The sequence below is a fragment of the Heterocephalus glaber genome, unplaced genomic scaffold (genome assembly GCF_053883595.1).
Source record: "Heterocephalus glaber isolate CG9 unplaced genomic scaffold, H.glaber_assembly_v1.0 deba00001550, whole genome shotgun sequence".
NCBI lineage: Eukaryota > Metazoa > Chordata > Mammalia > Rodentia > Bathyergidae > Heterocephalus > Heterocephalus glaber.
In genome coordinates, this window is record NW_028258343.1 from 9,211,585 (window position 1) to 9,225,919 (window position 14,335).

Here is a 14,335-nt window from a genome sequence, read left to right on the forward strand (position 1 = left end):
ATTATTGTTAGTATTTGTCTTTGAAAAGTATCTTTAAAAATGTAGCATAATGGCTATATAGGAAGAATTCAGTAAAATATGTTAAGGATTATATTTTTCTTTTTATTAATAATATGATCAAAATTTTTTCCTTTTAAAGCCTTGGTTTTAATCACAAGAACCTGTTTTCCTGTTATGTATAATTGATAATTCACAAGCTTTATACAACTCATGTAATTATTTAAAACTATGTATATATTTTAATGGTATGAAAAGATGCATTTTTGAAGCAATTGGGAAAACCTACAATATGTTCATAGTAAGAGATTTAAATTATACCCAAATTTGTCTGACATTTCATGTATTTTTTTGTCCTGTGGGTAATTTCAATTTATGTTCACTCTGTATTAATAACCTTTCTTATTAATCAAATCATACTCTTTCTTATCCCCATTCTTATTAATAAAAATCAATATTTCAGAGAAATGTAAACACTCTTTCCTATCCAGAAAAGGAAAAATTTATAGAGAATGTAGGCTGTTCAACTACAAAAGTTGCAAATATTAAATATTATTTCATTTATAAAAATAATCTTAGTATTGGGAAGTCTATTTGAACTCTTAGAAACAATTACCTTTGCATATTAGAGATTTCTCTTCTTTGGCTTTTTTGTTGTAAAATGTGGTTTTCCTTCAGTAGAGTTCATAATAGCACTTTCTACAACGTATCTTTCATAAGCATTGGCATCAAAGAGGTAAAATCCATGCTCAGTTATTGAACAGATGAAAAGCTGCAGGAAGCAACAGAGCTCCCCAGCTAAGCAACCAATAAAGCCTAAAGCAGTGTTTGTTTCTTTAAAACTTGTGGACATTTTTAAAAACCCATCTGTTAGCATTAAATTGTACTATTCGGTGAAATGCTAGTTTTTGGAAAGTTAAAGCCACAAGAAAATAAATAATTCCCACCCACAGTACACCATCACTCCATTCGGAACATTCTGGTATGAAAGCAGAGGCCAAAGAAATGCTTACATTCTGCTTCTATGGAAACTGAGGAAGGCAGATCAAATATTTTGGTTGGATTGGAATGGAAATCAGCAGCACAGACATGCATCGGATGGTTCTAATTTGCTCTTTTAATATGCCTCAGGTTTTTCACATGAAGCCAGATGCAGAACTAAAGTTTTCTCTGAATTCTGGTAAATTGTACTTACAGGCCCATGAGAAGGCCAGCAATAGAAAGAAGGCTTTCACCAGAGGGTGGGCATGCTTGTGTTTTGGGATCTTTTCCTTTTCCTTTTTATTTTTCTTTTCTTTTTTCTTTTTTATTTCTTTTCTTTTCATAATAGTAGGAAGTCAGAAAGCAAAACGTTTAAAATTAGTAAAATAAATGAATCAATCCTACAAGGAAAAAGTCATATATATACACATAGTTGTATATGTGAATATGTATATGATCAGTCTTTCTGAAAAACCTGTTGACATCTTTTTTTAAGATCTTAGTGGCGTGTTTGATTGATTTCTGTTAGAGTCAAATAATTGCGGCCTGATAGAATAGTCTGATTATAAAATTATCATTAGTAACTAAATCATTATGCCTCTCTCCCCTCTATAAACAGAAAAGAATGAAGAAGAAGAACAGGAAGCCAAAATGGAACTTAAGCGTAGACTCAGCCGGAAGGTGAAAAAATCATAACTGTTAATGAGTGTGTGTGTTGAGATACACTTTGTTTTTGTTTTTAATACAAATCCACTCTCCACCTGTAAATCTGATGCTTAAGAAGAATTATTCCTGTTCATCTGTTAAATAATCATAGACACTAAAATCAACATAATACACACAATATGATTTGTGTATTATGTTAATTTTGAAATGGTAAAAGGTTTTCAGTTATATTTACTGATTACGAAAATATATATTGGGCCGGGGATTTAGCTCAGTGGTTTCGCCGCCTGCTGTGCAAGTGCAAGGACCCGAGTTTGATCCCCGGTACCAAAAAAAAAAAGAAAATATATATTCTGTATCAAAAATTTTTGAAGCACAAAAAGGGACAAAAAATTTTACACAAAAATCTTCCTCTTAGAGAGCCATTAATAACATTTCAGTGTAGATCTTTCCATTTTAAAAGCTATAGCTTCAAAAGTGCCGACACTTTCCATTTAGTCTTGTAAATGCTATTTAATGAGTATTGTGAGGTTATTTTGTGACCATTCTGTGACAGTTTGCCACCATCCCATCTGAGACCTGGGTAATTTTTTTTTTTTTTTGGTACCAGGGATGGAACCCTGGACCTTGCACTTGCGAGGCAGGCAGTGGAACCCCTGAGCTCAATCCCTGGCCTAGACCTGGGTAATTTATTAGTGAGCTTGACCATCCTGCCCACCTGCCATGGTACTACCCAAACTGACAAACAGCTTCCTTCCAAAACTCAGGCTACTATGCCTGTGTATTTCATGGAAATGTAAATCTGATTCCAGGGATGACTTTTTTTTCTGTGTTAAAATAATAGTCTTTGGAAAAATTAAGCACCGTTAGAGTTTATATTTCAGTATAAACCCTTTTGGTAATTCTTCAGATAGATCTTTCCTATCTGGACAAGGGCAGGGTGACTGAAATATGATGCTGCTGTCAAGTGTGTGGCCTGACCCACATTTCTGAGGTCTGTCTGCGAGTGCCCAGTGAAAGCATTCTCAGGCAGGTACAGGAAACACTCCGTTCCTATGGAAAAGTTAGGACTGGGTTTGTTTGGTTTGGTTTTCCAGAGAAAGAGATCCTTAATTCATTTCTTTCTTTTCTCAAAGCGCCTAATGTCGAATTGCGTTTGAGCTGAGACAGTGAGCCCTCAGCTTCTGGGGAGGCTCTGGAGTAGTCAGTGGCCCTTAAGTCACCGCTGCACTCAAGCAGCAGCCCCATCCACTGCTCCCGGCTCATTCCTCGGACGCACAGACCCTTTCTTCAGTCTCCCTGGGCCCTGGATGAGGCCATGCTCCTGCTCTCCCCACCCCCGCACTCCCTGGCCCGGGGCAGGTCCTCCTTATGTCCTCTTCCCCCACAGAGACAGGAGAAGCTGGCTGTGTAGATCGGGGGACACTGCAGATGTAGCAGGACTACCCAGATTATTCCCAGCATTGCCCAGTGCCTGCCAGGGCTCCCTGTGGACGGAAGGAGCTCTAGTTGCCATAACGCAGCTCACTCGGGCTCAGGATGTGGATCTTGGCTTTCCGGGAGTCCTAGGGAGCTCTTGACTATTACAGCATTAACTTTTTTCTTTTGATGTTTTTGTTTTTTTGAGACAGGGTCTTGCTATGTAGTCCAAGCTGGCCTTGACCTCACTATGTAGCCCAGGCTGGCCTCAAACTCATGGTGATCCTCTTGCCTCGCCCTCCCAAGTACTGGGATGTTGAGCCTGCATCACCGTGCCTGGCTCAGCATGAACTTAATTCAACTTCTGGTTTTACTCAGGAGGAAACTGAGGTCCAGGAAAGGGGCTGTTTTTGACTAGAGAGCATCTGCAGGGTTTATTATACGTGCACTTATGCAAACAAGGACTATCTCTAGAGAGGGCATAGTCTGAATGTTTTCAGAGTGCATATAAATGTTCAAAGATACTGAAAAGAGCCCCTCTAGCTCAGTGGTGGTGAGCTTAAGGCAAGCGTGCCACAGCAAGCTGTTTGTTATCATTGAAAGCTCTAAAAAGTTCGCCATCACTGCTCTAGGTAGAACAGAGCTCAGATCCCCTTGTCTGGAAGCACTGACACCTCCAAGCTGAGGGAGGGCCCATCGAGGGGTGAAACTCAAGAGCAGAGAGTAGATGCTGCCTGTCAGCCAGGAGGTTCTGTGTCTTTCATCCATCAGAATTGTTTTCATCTGATTTGTGGGCTTGAGAAAGGACCAAGAGAGGAAAGCAAATCCCCAAAGGAGTGGCCAGATTCGGTAGAATTATAAATTTGAATTGCACAAGGCCACAAGGAGGCAGCCAATGATGAGAAGTGTTTAAAGTGGTGGCAAGTGTGATTCTTCAGCACGCCTGCCTCTTCGTCCCCAGTGACAGCTCTTCTGGCTCAGGGTACCTGTCGGTGCCAGGCTTGTGTCCTGCTTTTCTTGAGAAAGCTGTGCTTATTCTCATTTCTCCAAGTTGCGCGATTTTTGTCCTGGTCCCTCAGCCACCAGCCCAGCCATCCTGCCACTGGTTTACTATCCTGGTGGCGTCCCTGCTTGTTCCTTATGATGGAAAAGACAGGCGGGCTTTTATCTCATTGCCGGCAAGCTGAGGGAAATAACACAGTGCAGTAGTCGCCAAACACTATGACCTATCTAACAGGATGGTTTTTATAGTCTGAAAAATGAGGGCACACTGCTTTCTAGTTCTCATTACAAATTCCCAAGGTGTTGCTGCCTTTTTTTTGGATACCTGACAGTGACCTTATATAACCAAACTTTGAAGTGTTCTCTGTAGAAAACTTGCCACCATGAGGCTATAAGTGGTTTTCTGATCTCTGCCATTTTCCCTACTCTCCTGCAGCTCAGCCTGAGACCCACAGTAGCAGAGCTACAAGCACGAAGGATCCTGCGATTTAACGAATATGTAGAAGTCACTGATTCTCCCGACTATGACCGCCGGGCAGACAAGCCCTGGGCCAGGCTAACACCTGCAGACAAGGCAAGAGTCCTATGGCTGTCCTGTTGACTGTGACACTGCCCTCTGCTTAGCTATCCCAGGGGACGAGGTCTTACCAGATATTCCAAAATGTTTCTGTCTCTCATTATTGAAACCACTTAGATGATGTACTTAGTAATATCAATGGAGTTCTTTCAATGAAATCTCAGAGAAAACTAGTTCTCAGTTACCATGTAATCTGTCTTCATCCACACCTGGATGAGGAGGGCTTTCCGATAGCTAAGCTTTGTCCTTAGTCTTAGAAAATATAACTTATACGAGGTTAGCATTTTAAAGAATATGTTGACTGTGGAAAAGGTATTGATCTGTATTAAAAATGGCACACTTTTATATAAATGGCTAGAGAGCAAATATTCTAGAGTTTGTGAGTTGTACATTTTTTTTTTGCAGTTGCTCAGCTGAGCCATTGTAGGATGAAAACAGCCATAGATAAATGTAATTGAATGGATGTGTATGTGTTGCAATAAAACTTTATTTACAAAAACAAGTAACAGGCCAGATTTAGCCTACAGGCCATAGTGTGCCACTACCTGGTTTATATCATTGCTCCTAGTTCTAAAAAGGAAAAAGAAAAGAATTATATAGAGGATTCCATCATACAGAAAGACTGTTTGTTTTTATTGGCACTGAAGATCAAACCCAGGGCCTTGCACATGCTAGTCAAGCACTCTACTACTGAGCACATGCATCCTCAAAAGTATTTTATGAGTATTCTGGTTCTGTATCTAAAGATTTATGCTCACCATTCACTTTCAGATTTTCCATATATCCCCAATAATGAGCTCTGTTTCTTTCCTCTAAGCAAAATTTTGCTTTAAGTAAACTCACACCATACCCAGTCCTCATGTCAGAACAAGGTATTTAATTAATCCTTGTGCCAATATATTTAATAGGACGTTTTCTTCGGTAAGCAGGTGAAATGTGTCAAGCACATGCTATCAATATTGATTCAGAAATCATTAGCTCACAAGTAGAAATGAAAACTAGGAAGGAATACAGGAATAGAAGGGGAGAAGGTTGGGGTCAGAGTGCGGATCAGTGAGGAGGAGCCTGCCTGGCAGGTACCAGCCCTGAGTTCAACCCCTCTCCCAACAAGAATGGTAGCAGAAGATTATTGAGAAGAAACATGTGCAAGGTGAGGAGAGAGAAGACAGTAGCAGCCTAGGAAGGAGAGCGTTAGGAGGGCAGCTTCTCTTGTTCAATAACAAGATGAGGGGGATATTTTAATGGGCGAATGGGTGGAAGGCCAACAATGGCAAAGACCATGGAGATCAAACAATCCCAGGAATTTGGGTTCTCCAGGGAAGAGGTGTGGTGAGGCTGTCCATAAGCCTGAGTGGATAAATTTGGAAGGGAAGGGAAGGCACTGAGGGAAGAATTGTTTTTAACTTGTAAGAAACTCTGGCCATCTTTTATGCTGTGAGAAAGGGGCCAAAAGAAAGAGAAGGGTAGAATATTCAGGAGAAAGACAGGAAATGAAAGAGCAGGGCATAAGCAGTGGGCCAGCCAGTCAACATTTCATAGAAAAGAAGGAGGCCTGGGGACTGGATGGTGAAAGCAGAATAAGGGGTGTCCTGAACCAGGAGGCTATGAAATAACACCTCATTGTGATTTCACATTGCCTCTGGACAGTTATTCTTCAGGTTGACCATATTTTCTTTTTTTTTTTTTTTGGTACTGGACATCGAACATCGTTCCTTGCACTTGCAAGGCAGGAGGTGGAACCACTGAGCTAAATCCCCAGCACAACCATATTTTCTTATACTGATCTGGCATTTGAATTTCACTTCTGTGAAAGGCCTGTCTTGCCCATTTTCTTTGGGCCTGTCAGTTTCTTGTTAATTAATAGGGTTCTTCATATATCCCAGCTATACATGATATAAATAAGCATGTGCCTTCTTCCATCTCATGATATTTCAGTTTTTTTCATGGTATCCTTCGATAAACAAAATCTTTTTTTTTTTGATAAACAGAATCTTTAGTACAGTTATGCAGTATTTATCAACTCCTTCTCCATGGCTTGTGGTTTTGTTTTTTTTAAAGAAATTCATCTTATACCAAAATTACAAACATATATTTCCCGCACAGTCACGGGGGACTTCTCTTGTTTTGTTTTTCTGATTTAATTTCTTTATTTACCTAGAGTTGATTTTCCTTCCCTAGCACTAGGTATTGAACCCAGGGCCTGTGCACTGAGCTACATTCCCAGCCCTTCTTAATTTTTTATTTTGAGACAAGGTCTTGCCAAATCACTAAGTTATCCAGGCTGGACTTGAATTTGTGTTCCTCCTGCCTCAGCCTCCCAGAGTGCTGGGTTTATGAGTATGCACCACCACACCCAGCTCTGAAGTTGATTCTTTTGGAAGATATATGGATATGCTTTTAGCTTTGTTGGTTATCTCTGTTATGTTTCTTTTCTGCATCATTACAGGAGTCACCATTTATCTCGGGTTTCAGTTACCTGCAGCCAACAGTGGTCTGAAAATATTAAATGGAAAACTCCAGAAATAAGTGATTCATGTGCTTTAACTTGTACCCTATTCCAAGTTGCATGATGGACTCTCAAGTGTCATGAGATTTTAGGGACAAAGCAGGACAGCTTGTCCTCTACGTGCCCGTGTATCCCTACTGGGATGCAGATGGTCCATTTGTCCTGCCTCTCTGGTCACTTGGCAGCTCTCTGGGTTCTGAGATTGACTGTCACAGCTTCTCAGTGCTTTACTTAATAATGGCTCTAATAATTGTCCTATTTTACTATTATTGTTGTTCATCTTTTACTGTGCCTAATTTATAAATTAAAAGTAAATGGTATCACAGGTATAGTAAAAACACTTTATATTGGCTTTGGTGCTATCCATGGTTTCAGGAATCTGCAGAAGGTCTTGGAGTACATCCTCCAGGGACTGGGGAAGTGGTATTGCATTGGCTCCTTTTTCTTTCCTCCTATTTTTTTTTCCTGGCTTTATTTGGCTTTTCGTTTCTAGCTTGAACTAGACTATAGCATAGATTTTTATCCTTCTTTAATTTTTTTTTGATGGCTCTGGAACTTAACACTGAGCTACCTCCTAGACTTTGCTTTATTTTTTATTTTGAGACCAAGTCATTAGGTTGCCCAGGCTCGGTTCAAACTTGCAGTCCTCCCACCCTAGCCCCCAGAGTACTAGGATTACAGGCAGACATCACCATACCCAGCCTGTCATTCCTTAATTTTTAATAAAGCACAGAAGGCTGTAAATTACCCCATGTTCAATGGTTTGCAACCTTAGCTACACGTTGGTATCACCTGGGGAACTTTAACAGTGTGGATGTCTGCACCTTATCTCCTGAGATGCTGATTTAATTGGTCTCGAGTGCAGCCCTAAGTGCTGGAATTTTAAAGTATGTGACCAGAAATTATAAATGTCTCATATATGCTTTGAAACAATGTGTGCTCTGCAGCTTGTAGTGTTCTAATACATCTATAAGATCAAGCCTGTTAGTTGCACTTAGATTTCTGTGTTCTTATTTTTTGGTGTGCAGTTGATCTATCTCATAACAAAATGTCTTAAGTCTCCCACAATTTGGATTTTACCCCCTTTCCTCATAATTCTATCAGTTTTGCTTCATATTTTCTTAAGTGTGTTGTTACGTGTTTAGAATACAGTGGACCCTTGACTCACAAACTCAATTTGTTATCAACGGCTGGTTGTAACTCAAGTTGGTTGTAAGTCAGTACTATTGACTTACATAAGAAATAATGGAGTACTTTTTTTTCCATAAGAAATACTATTTTTACCATAAGAAATAATGGAAATACCTGTAATGTGGTCCACACCTCCCAAAGCATCCCTTAACTAACCTTCTCATAATTTAAAAAGGTTGTATAATGTGCGTAATTTACCAGAAACACCAATAATTTTCCTAGTGTATTCACCAAAAAGTTATAAAATATGCCTGGTTTAAAGTTGCCTAATTTCATACTATACTCACCATTCCAGTTGACATTTTTTGTTTGCAGGAAGGGAGGATGAAATGGAAGGTGGTTATTGCTTGGAAGGAGAGTCCCCTTCCATAAGAACATCAGGAATCTGGATCTCTGGTGTCCTTTCTGTCCTTAGGAGAGCCTGTAGTGCAGTAGGACCTGCTTCTGGCTCACCTTTTCAGAACTAAAAACTGGTCTGAAGTTGTCTGTTTCTGTCTTTTCTTTAACACTGTTCTGTAGTATGACGTGACATTGTCATTAAGCAAGTGAATGCAATGATTGCCTTTTTCACTGCCTGGGTGGGTCTTCTCTACAGATGTTTGTAGCTCTGTTCATTTTTTCAGGATTTCTTTTATTTCAGAAGAATAACTTTGCTGCACTGATTGTTGATACTCCCTCTTCTCTTCAGAAAGCTCCTCAACTGCTATTCTTTGTTGCTCAGCCAGAAGTTGCTAAAGTTCCTCTGTAGACAGTTCCTCTACCAGTTCCTCAGCATCACTACTCTCTACCTGCAAGCCTATGGACTCTGCTATAGTGACAGTGTCATCAATCACAGGATCTGTTGAAGGCTCAAGTTCCTCTCTTGCATAATTTTAGGCCACACTTTCTTCCAGGCAGATCTCAGTGTCTTTAGAGAGACACTGACCCAGGATTTCTCAACCCCACACAAGAAAAGATGTTGCATTGTTCCTTCCAGAACTCTCTAAGGGTTAAATCTGTATCTGAGACCATCTGAAAGCAAATTCAGGAACAGTTCCTTGGTGTGTAGCCTCTTAAAGTTAGCTATAACCTGCGGGTCTATAGGCTGCAGTAGAGATGTATTAGGTGGGAGGAACTTAACTGAGAGCCATGGGAACTCTTCAGCCAATTCTTTTCCCAAATTTTGTGGGTGAGCAGGAGCATTGTCCATGAAGAGGAGAGTCTTGAGTGGTAAACCTTTGTCCTCTAGATATTTCTTAGCAATGGGGCAGAAAGCCTCCCTGATCCACTCAAGAAAAAGTACTCTTGTTACCCAGCCTTTTGCATTAGATCTCCTCATGACCCCTAGCCTATTCTTCATGACTTTATGTTTTCCAACACTCCAGGAGTCTCAGAGTGGTAAACCAAGAGAGGCTTTATCTCAAGGTCACCATTTGTATTGGCACATACCAATAAGGTTAGCCTATCCCTCATAGGCTTATGGCCTGGCATTTTCTTCTCTTCCTGGGTAATGTATGTTCTCCTGGGAATTTTCATCCAGAAAAGGCTGGTTACATCACAGTTGAAAACTTGATGAGAGCAAAAGCCATTTCTCTGTGTCATCATTTGGAAGTGGTGTATGTAATTTCCAGCAGCCCTTTTATCAGCACTGGCTGCTTCACCATGCCTAGTTATGCTATGAACCCCAGTTCTTGCTTTAAAATTGTGAAACCACCCCTTACTGGCACGAAATGTTTTGCCATTATCACTCATTGATAGATTATCCTTTATGAGATCTGCCCTAGCTGATGTATAGCCCTAGCTTTTTCACAAATTATAGACTCAGACTATAGGCTGACATCTGCCTTTCATTTATTCATACTAGTAATAGCCTTTCTACTTCGTCTAACAGTGTTGGTTGTGACTTACTAATTTGAGGAACACCTTTAGCAACACTAGCTTCCTTATACAAATCTTTTCTCTGTACGATTGTCAAGATGGTGGATTTAGACCTGCTGTACATATTAGCGAGATTGGTCACATGAATGCCACTCTCACTTTTCTCCAGAATTTCCTTTTTCTTTTTGATGCTTTTGCTTTCTTTACCTTCTCTTCCTTAGCTTCTTTTCTAGCTTTTTTGGTGCCATTTTGATTGTAGTAATTTTGGCAGTAAAGCACTGGCCAAAATTACATCCACAAACACACGCATCTGGGCTGACACATATGTACACTATTCTGGCATAGCAAGTCTTCATTTACAACCACACAAGCAGCCAGCATTCAGGTCATAACTCGAGACTTTGGTTGTAAGTTAAAACTAAAATTCCAGTTGTAACCCAAGCTGCTTGTATGTGAGTCCACTGTAACTACATTTTCCTGATAAAACCTTTGTTATGAGACTCTATCTCCAGAAATGCCTTTCATTGTAAAGTTTATTTTATTTAATATTATTTTAACTGGATTATCAAAATGAATTATTTTAGGTGACTTAGTACTATGATTTCAGACCGCAAACCTGTGTGACAGCTGACATTCTCGGGCTGGATCACACACTCACACACAATCCTCACATCCCTTCTTCACTCATTAAACACCAACCTGCAGGTTTCTTGATTGCCTCTGGGGGTCAGATACCCTAACTCACCCTTACGTTGGGGTGTACCATTTGGAACCCACTCTGGAGGGGAGATCACTTGGACAGATGTCTCTTACATTCTATATGTCACCAGGTTACATAAATCGCCCCTCAGGTTCATCGGATTAGCCCTGAAGTCAAATACAGTCCCATCGTTTGTCTTACTTTAGTGTCAAAGTAGATTTTACTCTATTACCAGCTATTCAGTACACATATGACAATCTTTAATGCCATGCCTAGTATTTTAATTGTCGCCTTCCTGGAGTGAAGTATGGAGGCCTTGGAGCTGAGAAAGGAGGACAAGCTTTGGAGCTGGGCAGTTCTGGCTTTGATTCCTGACTTGGCCCCTGGTTTTCTTGCTGAGTCATTTAGTAAAGTATAGCCAGTTAACATCTGAATTTCAGAAAGGCAGCAGGGCCAGATAAATGAACAAGCATCGCATTGAGAATTAGGTAGAATATCTGTATTGTTCCGGCTCATCAGTTAGTGGCAGCTCTTACCAGGATTGCACTTGTGGTCAGGTTCAAGAATACAAGCTTTGGGCTGGGGATTTAGCTCAGTGGTTCTGCCGCCTGCCTCACAAACACAAGGTCCCGAGTTCGATCCCTAGTACGAAAAAAAAAAAAAGAATCCAAGCTTTGCTCCTCATGGATGACATTTTCACTGTTTATGGAAGCCTTGGCTTACAGTCTAGTCTATAATTTTTAGTGAATGTGAGTGCAAATTTTTTTAGATGATACATAGATTTTCCCAACAGTTCACCTAGTAATCATTTATTAAAACAAAATGTATCAAGTACTATCCCAAATACTAGGGATATAAAGATGAATAAAACATGCTGTCTTTCCAGGAATGCACTGACTAAACAGATGCTGGGAAAGAGTGAGATTTTCATTCTTTACAGGATATTCATCAGCCAGTTCTTGGTTGCATGGGCAGCAGAAAGGGCTACACTTATCTTCCCCTGACACGGCACTTGGATCAGTAATCAGAAATCCCCTCTGTTCCATATCAGAATTCTATCAAATTGGGCAGGGGCTTTAGCTCAGTGTTTTTGCCACTTGCCTAGCAAGTCCAAGGTCCCGAGTTCGATCCCCGGTCCCAAAAAAAAGAATTCTATCAAATAAATAAAAGATTTCAAAATGGAAATTCTGGATCGTTCTGACCACACACTCATGCTATTTGAGAAGGCTCGGGGTGCACATTACCACCAAATCACCTTTGCTTCCTGCCAGGAGGTCCTTGAGCTGCTGGAGGCTGACAGAGTAGAACTTTGATCACTGCCCACCAATAGCCCATTTTAAACTTAGTTTCTGTCATTTCAGTTTATTTTATTTTGCCTTCCTTGAAATACTAAAAAAACAACTGAGTACTACTAACTCTGTACTATCTCCCAGTGGTTTTTGGTTTCCTTGCTTTTATCCTAGAAACACCAGGTTTAAGCTCAGTCCCCTCCCACTGAGGGTCCCAGCCCAGCACCATCTGGGCTCCAACCATTCCTGTCCTGCATCTTTCCACAAAATCACCCCCTTTAGCACTCACATGGGAGCATTCAGCTTAAGCTCTGGACTCATTTGCAGACAAGAAAGTTAATATTACCATACCTATATTTCACTAATATAAAAGATTTAATTCCTCTTTTAAACTCTGCCAAGAAATCTTTCTGTTCCAAGAAGAAGTAACTCTTGGACTAAAACTGTGGTCAGTCTTCAGTGAATTTTTAAGTTGAATATTTTTTTTGATTGTCTGCAGTTGTCTTTGTATTACATTTCTCAAACATCTCATCCCTGTCATCTTATATCACACTCATTGCTACATCATTTAAGTAGCTGACTCATAATTTCTAATCAGAACCCAGCACACAGAACATGAAGATCTGAGGCAGTTATCTGGATGACTTAGGCCTGAAGCTCCTTCTCTTGAAAAATGTACAGGATTTGAAGGCCTGTGTATAGGCCTTGTCACTTAATGCCTCCTTGATAACCAGCAGGTCACATGGCCTCTCTGGGCCTTCACATTATCTTCTGTAAGATAAAAGTCCTTGGCACAGTGTTCAGGTCATCAGCTGCTCTGCAACAAACCACCCCAAAACCTAGTGACCTAAAACAGCTATTTATTTCACTCACACATTAGTGAGGAAGAGATTTGGGAACAGCTCAGCTCAGGGTTTGTTTCTGACCCGTACGGTATCATGTGAGATCGAGGGCCAGAGAACATGGAACATGTCTATGCCTTCTTGCTCCTGGGTCCCTATCTATGGCATCTCCATCCCCAGGCCCTTTCCACGTACCTGAGGCTCCTCAGTGTGGTCTCCTGAGAGTGGCCGTATGCTTTTCCAATGCAGCCAGCTTCTAAGAACCAGAAGTTGCCAGGTCAGGAAAGGATTAGGCCTCATCATAACACAGTGTCACCTCTGCTGTTTTATCACTCAGAGTGGTTCCAAGACTCAAGGATGAAAAGGTAGAATCCACCTCTTGCTAAGAGAATGGCAAAGTCACATTGCAGATGAGAATATGGGATTTGCACATAGATGTTTAACTGGTTCTGGTGGGGTAGGTAAGGTGCATATGGTCATTAGAGAATTGTAAATTTTATTAATATAAAGGGTATGTAGCACACAATTTACAATTGTACTGTTTTGTAAATCCCATGTCCCAGTTGATTTGATCAGAGTGCTTTCACTGGTTTTTGCCAAACTCTTAGATCATTTGCCAACCTATTATTTCAAATGAAGACTTTGTTTTATTTACATTTATCTCCTTCAGTGACATATTCTTGCACTCCAGTAGACTCTCCATAAATAAAAATGGAAGAATTATTTGCCATATTCACAAATCAAAATACTTGTTTCTCAAAAGCCTCATAATAGCTAGGCATGGTGGTGCATATCTGTAATCCCTGCACTGAGGTAGGATGAGTCAGGGGAATCCCAATTTCTAGCCCAGCCTGGGTAATTTAGTAACTTAGTGAGATCCTGTCTCAAAATAAAAAGGACTGGGGAGCTGGGATGTAGCTTAGTGTGAAGGCCCTGGGTTCAATCCCAGGTACCACACACACACGCATGCGTTTTATTGCTCACTTGACATTATAGAAAACACTTTCAAATATGCCTTTAACTAATACTCATAATATTTTGAGAAATTCTCATCCTCGTTTTCTAGGTGGGTTATAATCAGCTTTCTGTCACTGTAACAAAATAACCTACAGCCATTAACTTATAAAGACCAAGAGTTTATATTGGCTAATGGTTATGGAGGTTCCAGTGCGAGATCGAGTGACCCCTGACTGTGACCTCTAGTGGGCCATCAGGTGGCAGTGGTAGGAGTGTGTTGTGCAGCAGACCACTTACAACATGAGCCAGAAAAACAAAGCACAGGCCAGGGTCCCCAGCCCCTTTGGGGAC

The 14,335-nt window shown here is 40.6% G+C and overlaps 1 protein-coding gene across 10 annotated transcripts in view; it reads left to right on the forward strand.

Moving 5' to 3' along the window:
- Phactr2 (phosphatase and actin regulator 2) overlaps positions 1–14,335 on the forward strand; it is a 271,825-nt gene that overhangs the window by 238,983 nt on the left and 18,507 nt on the right. For all 10 annotated transcript variants that reach the window (XM_021259313.2, XM_021259314.2, XM_087190061.1 and 7 more), the window contains 2 exons: positions 1,598–1,659; positions 4,502–4,639. In XM_021259313.2, the coding sequence (XP_021114972.2) occupies positions 1,598–1,659; positions 4,502–4,639 (200 nt within the window). The remainder of the gene's footprint in view (positions 1–1,597; positions 1,660–4,501; positions 4,640–14,335) is intronic.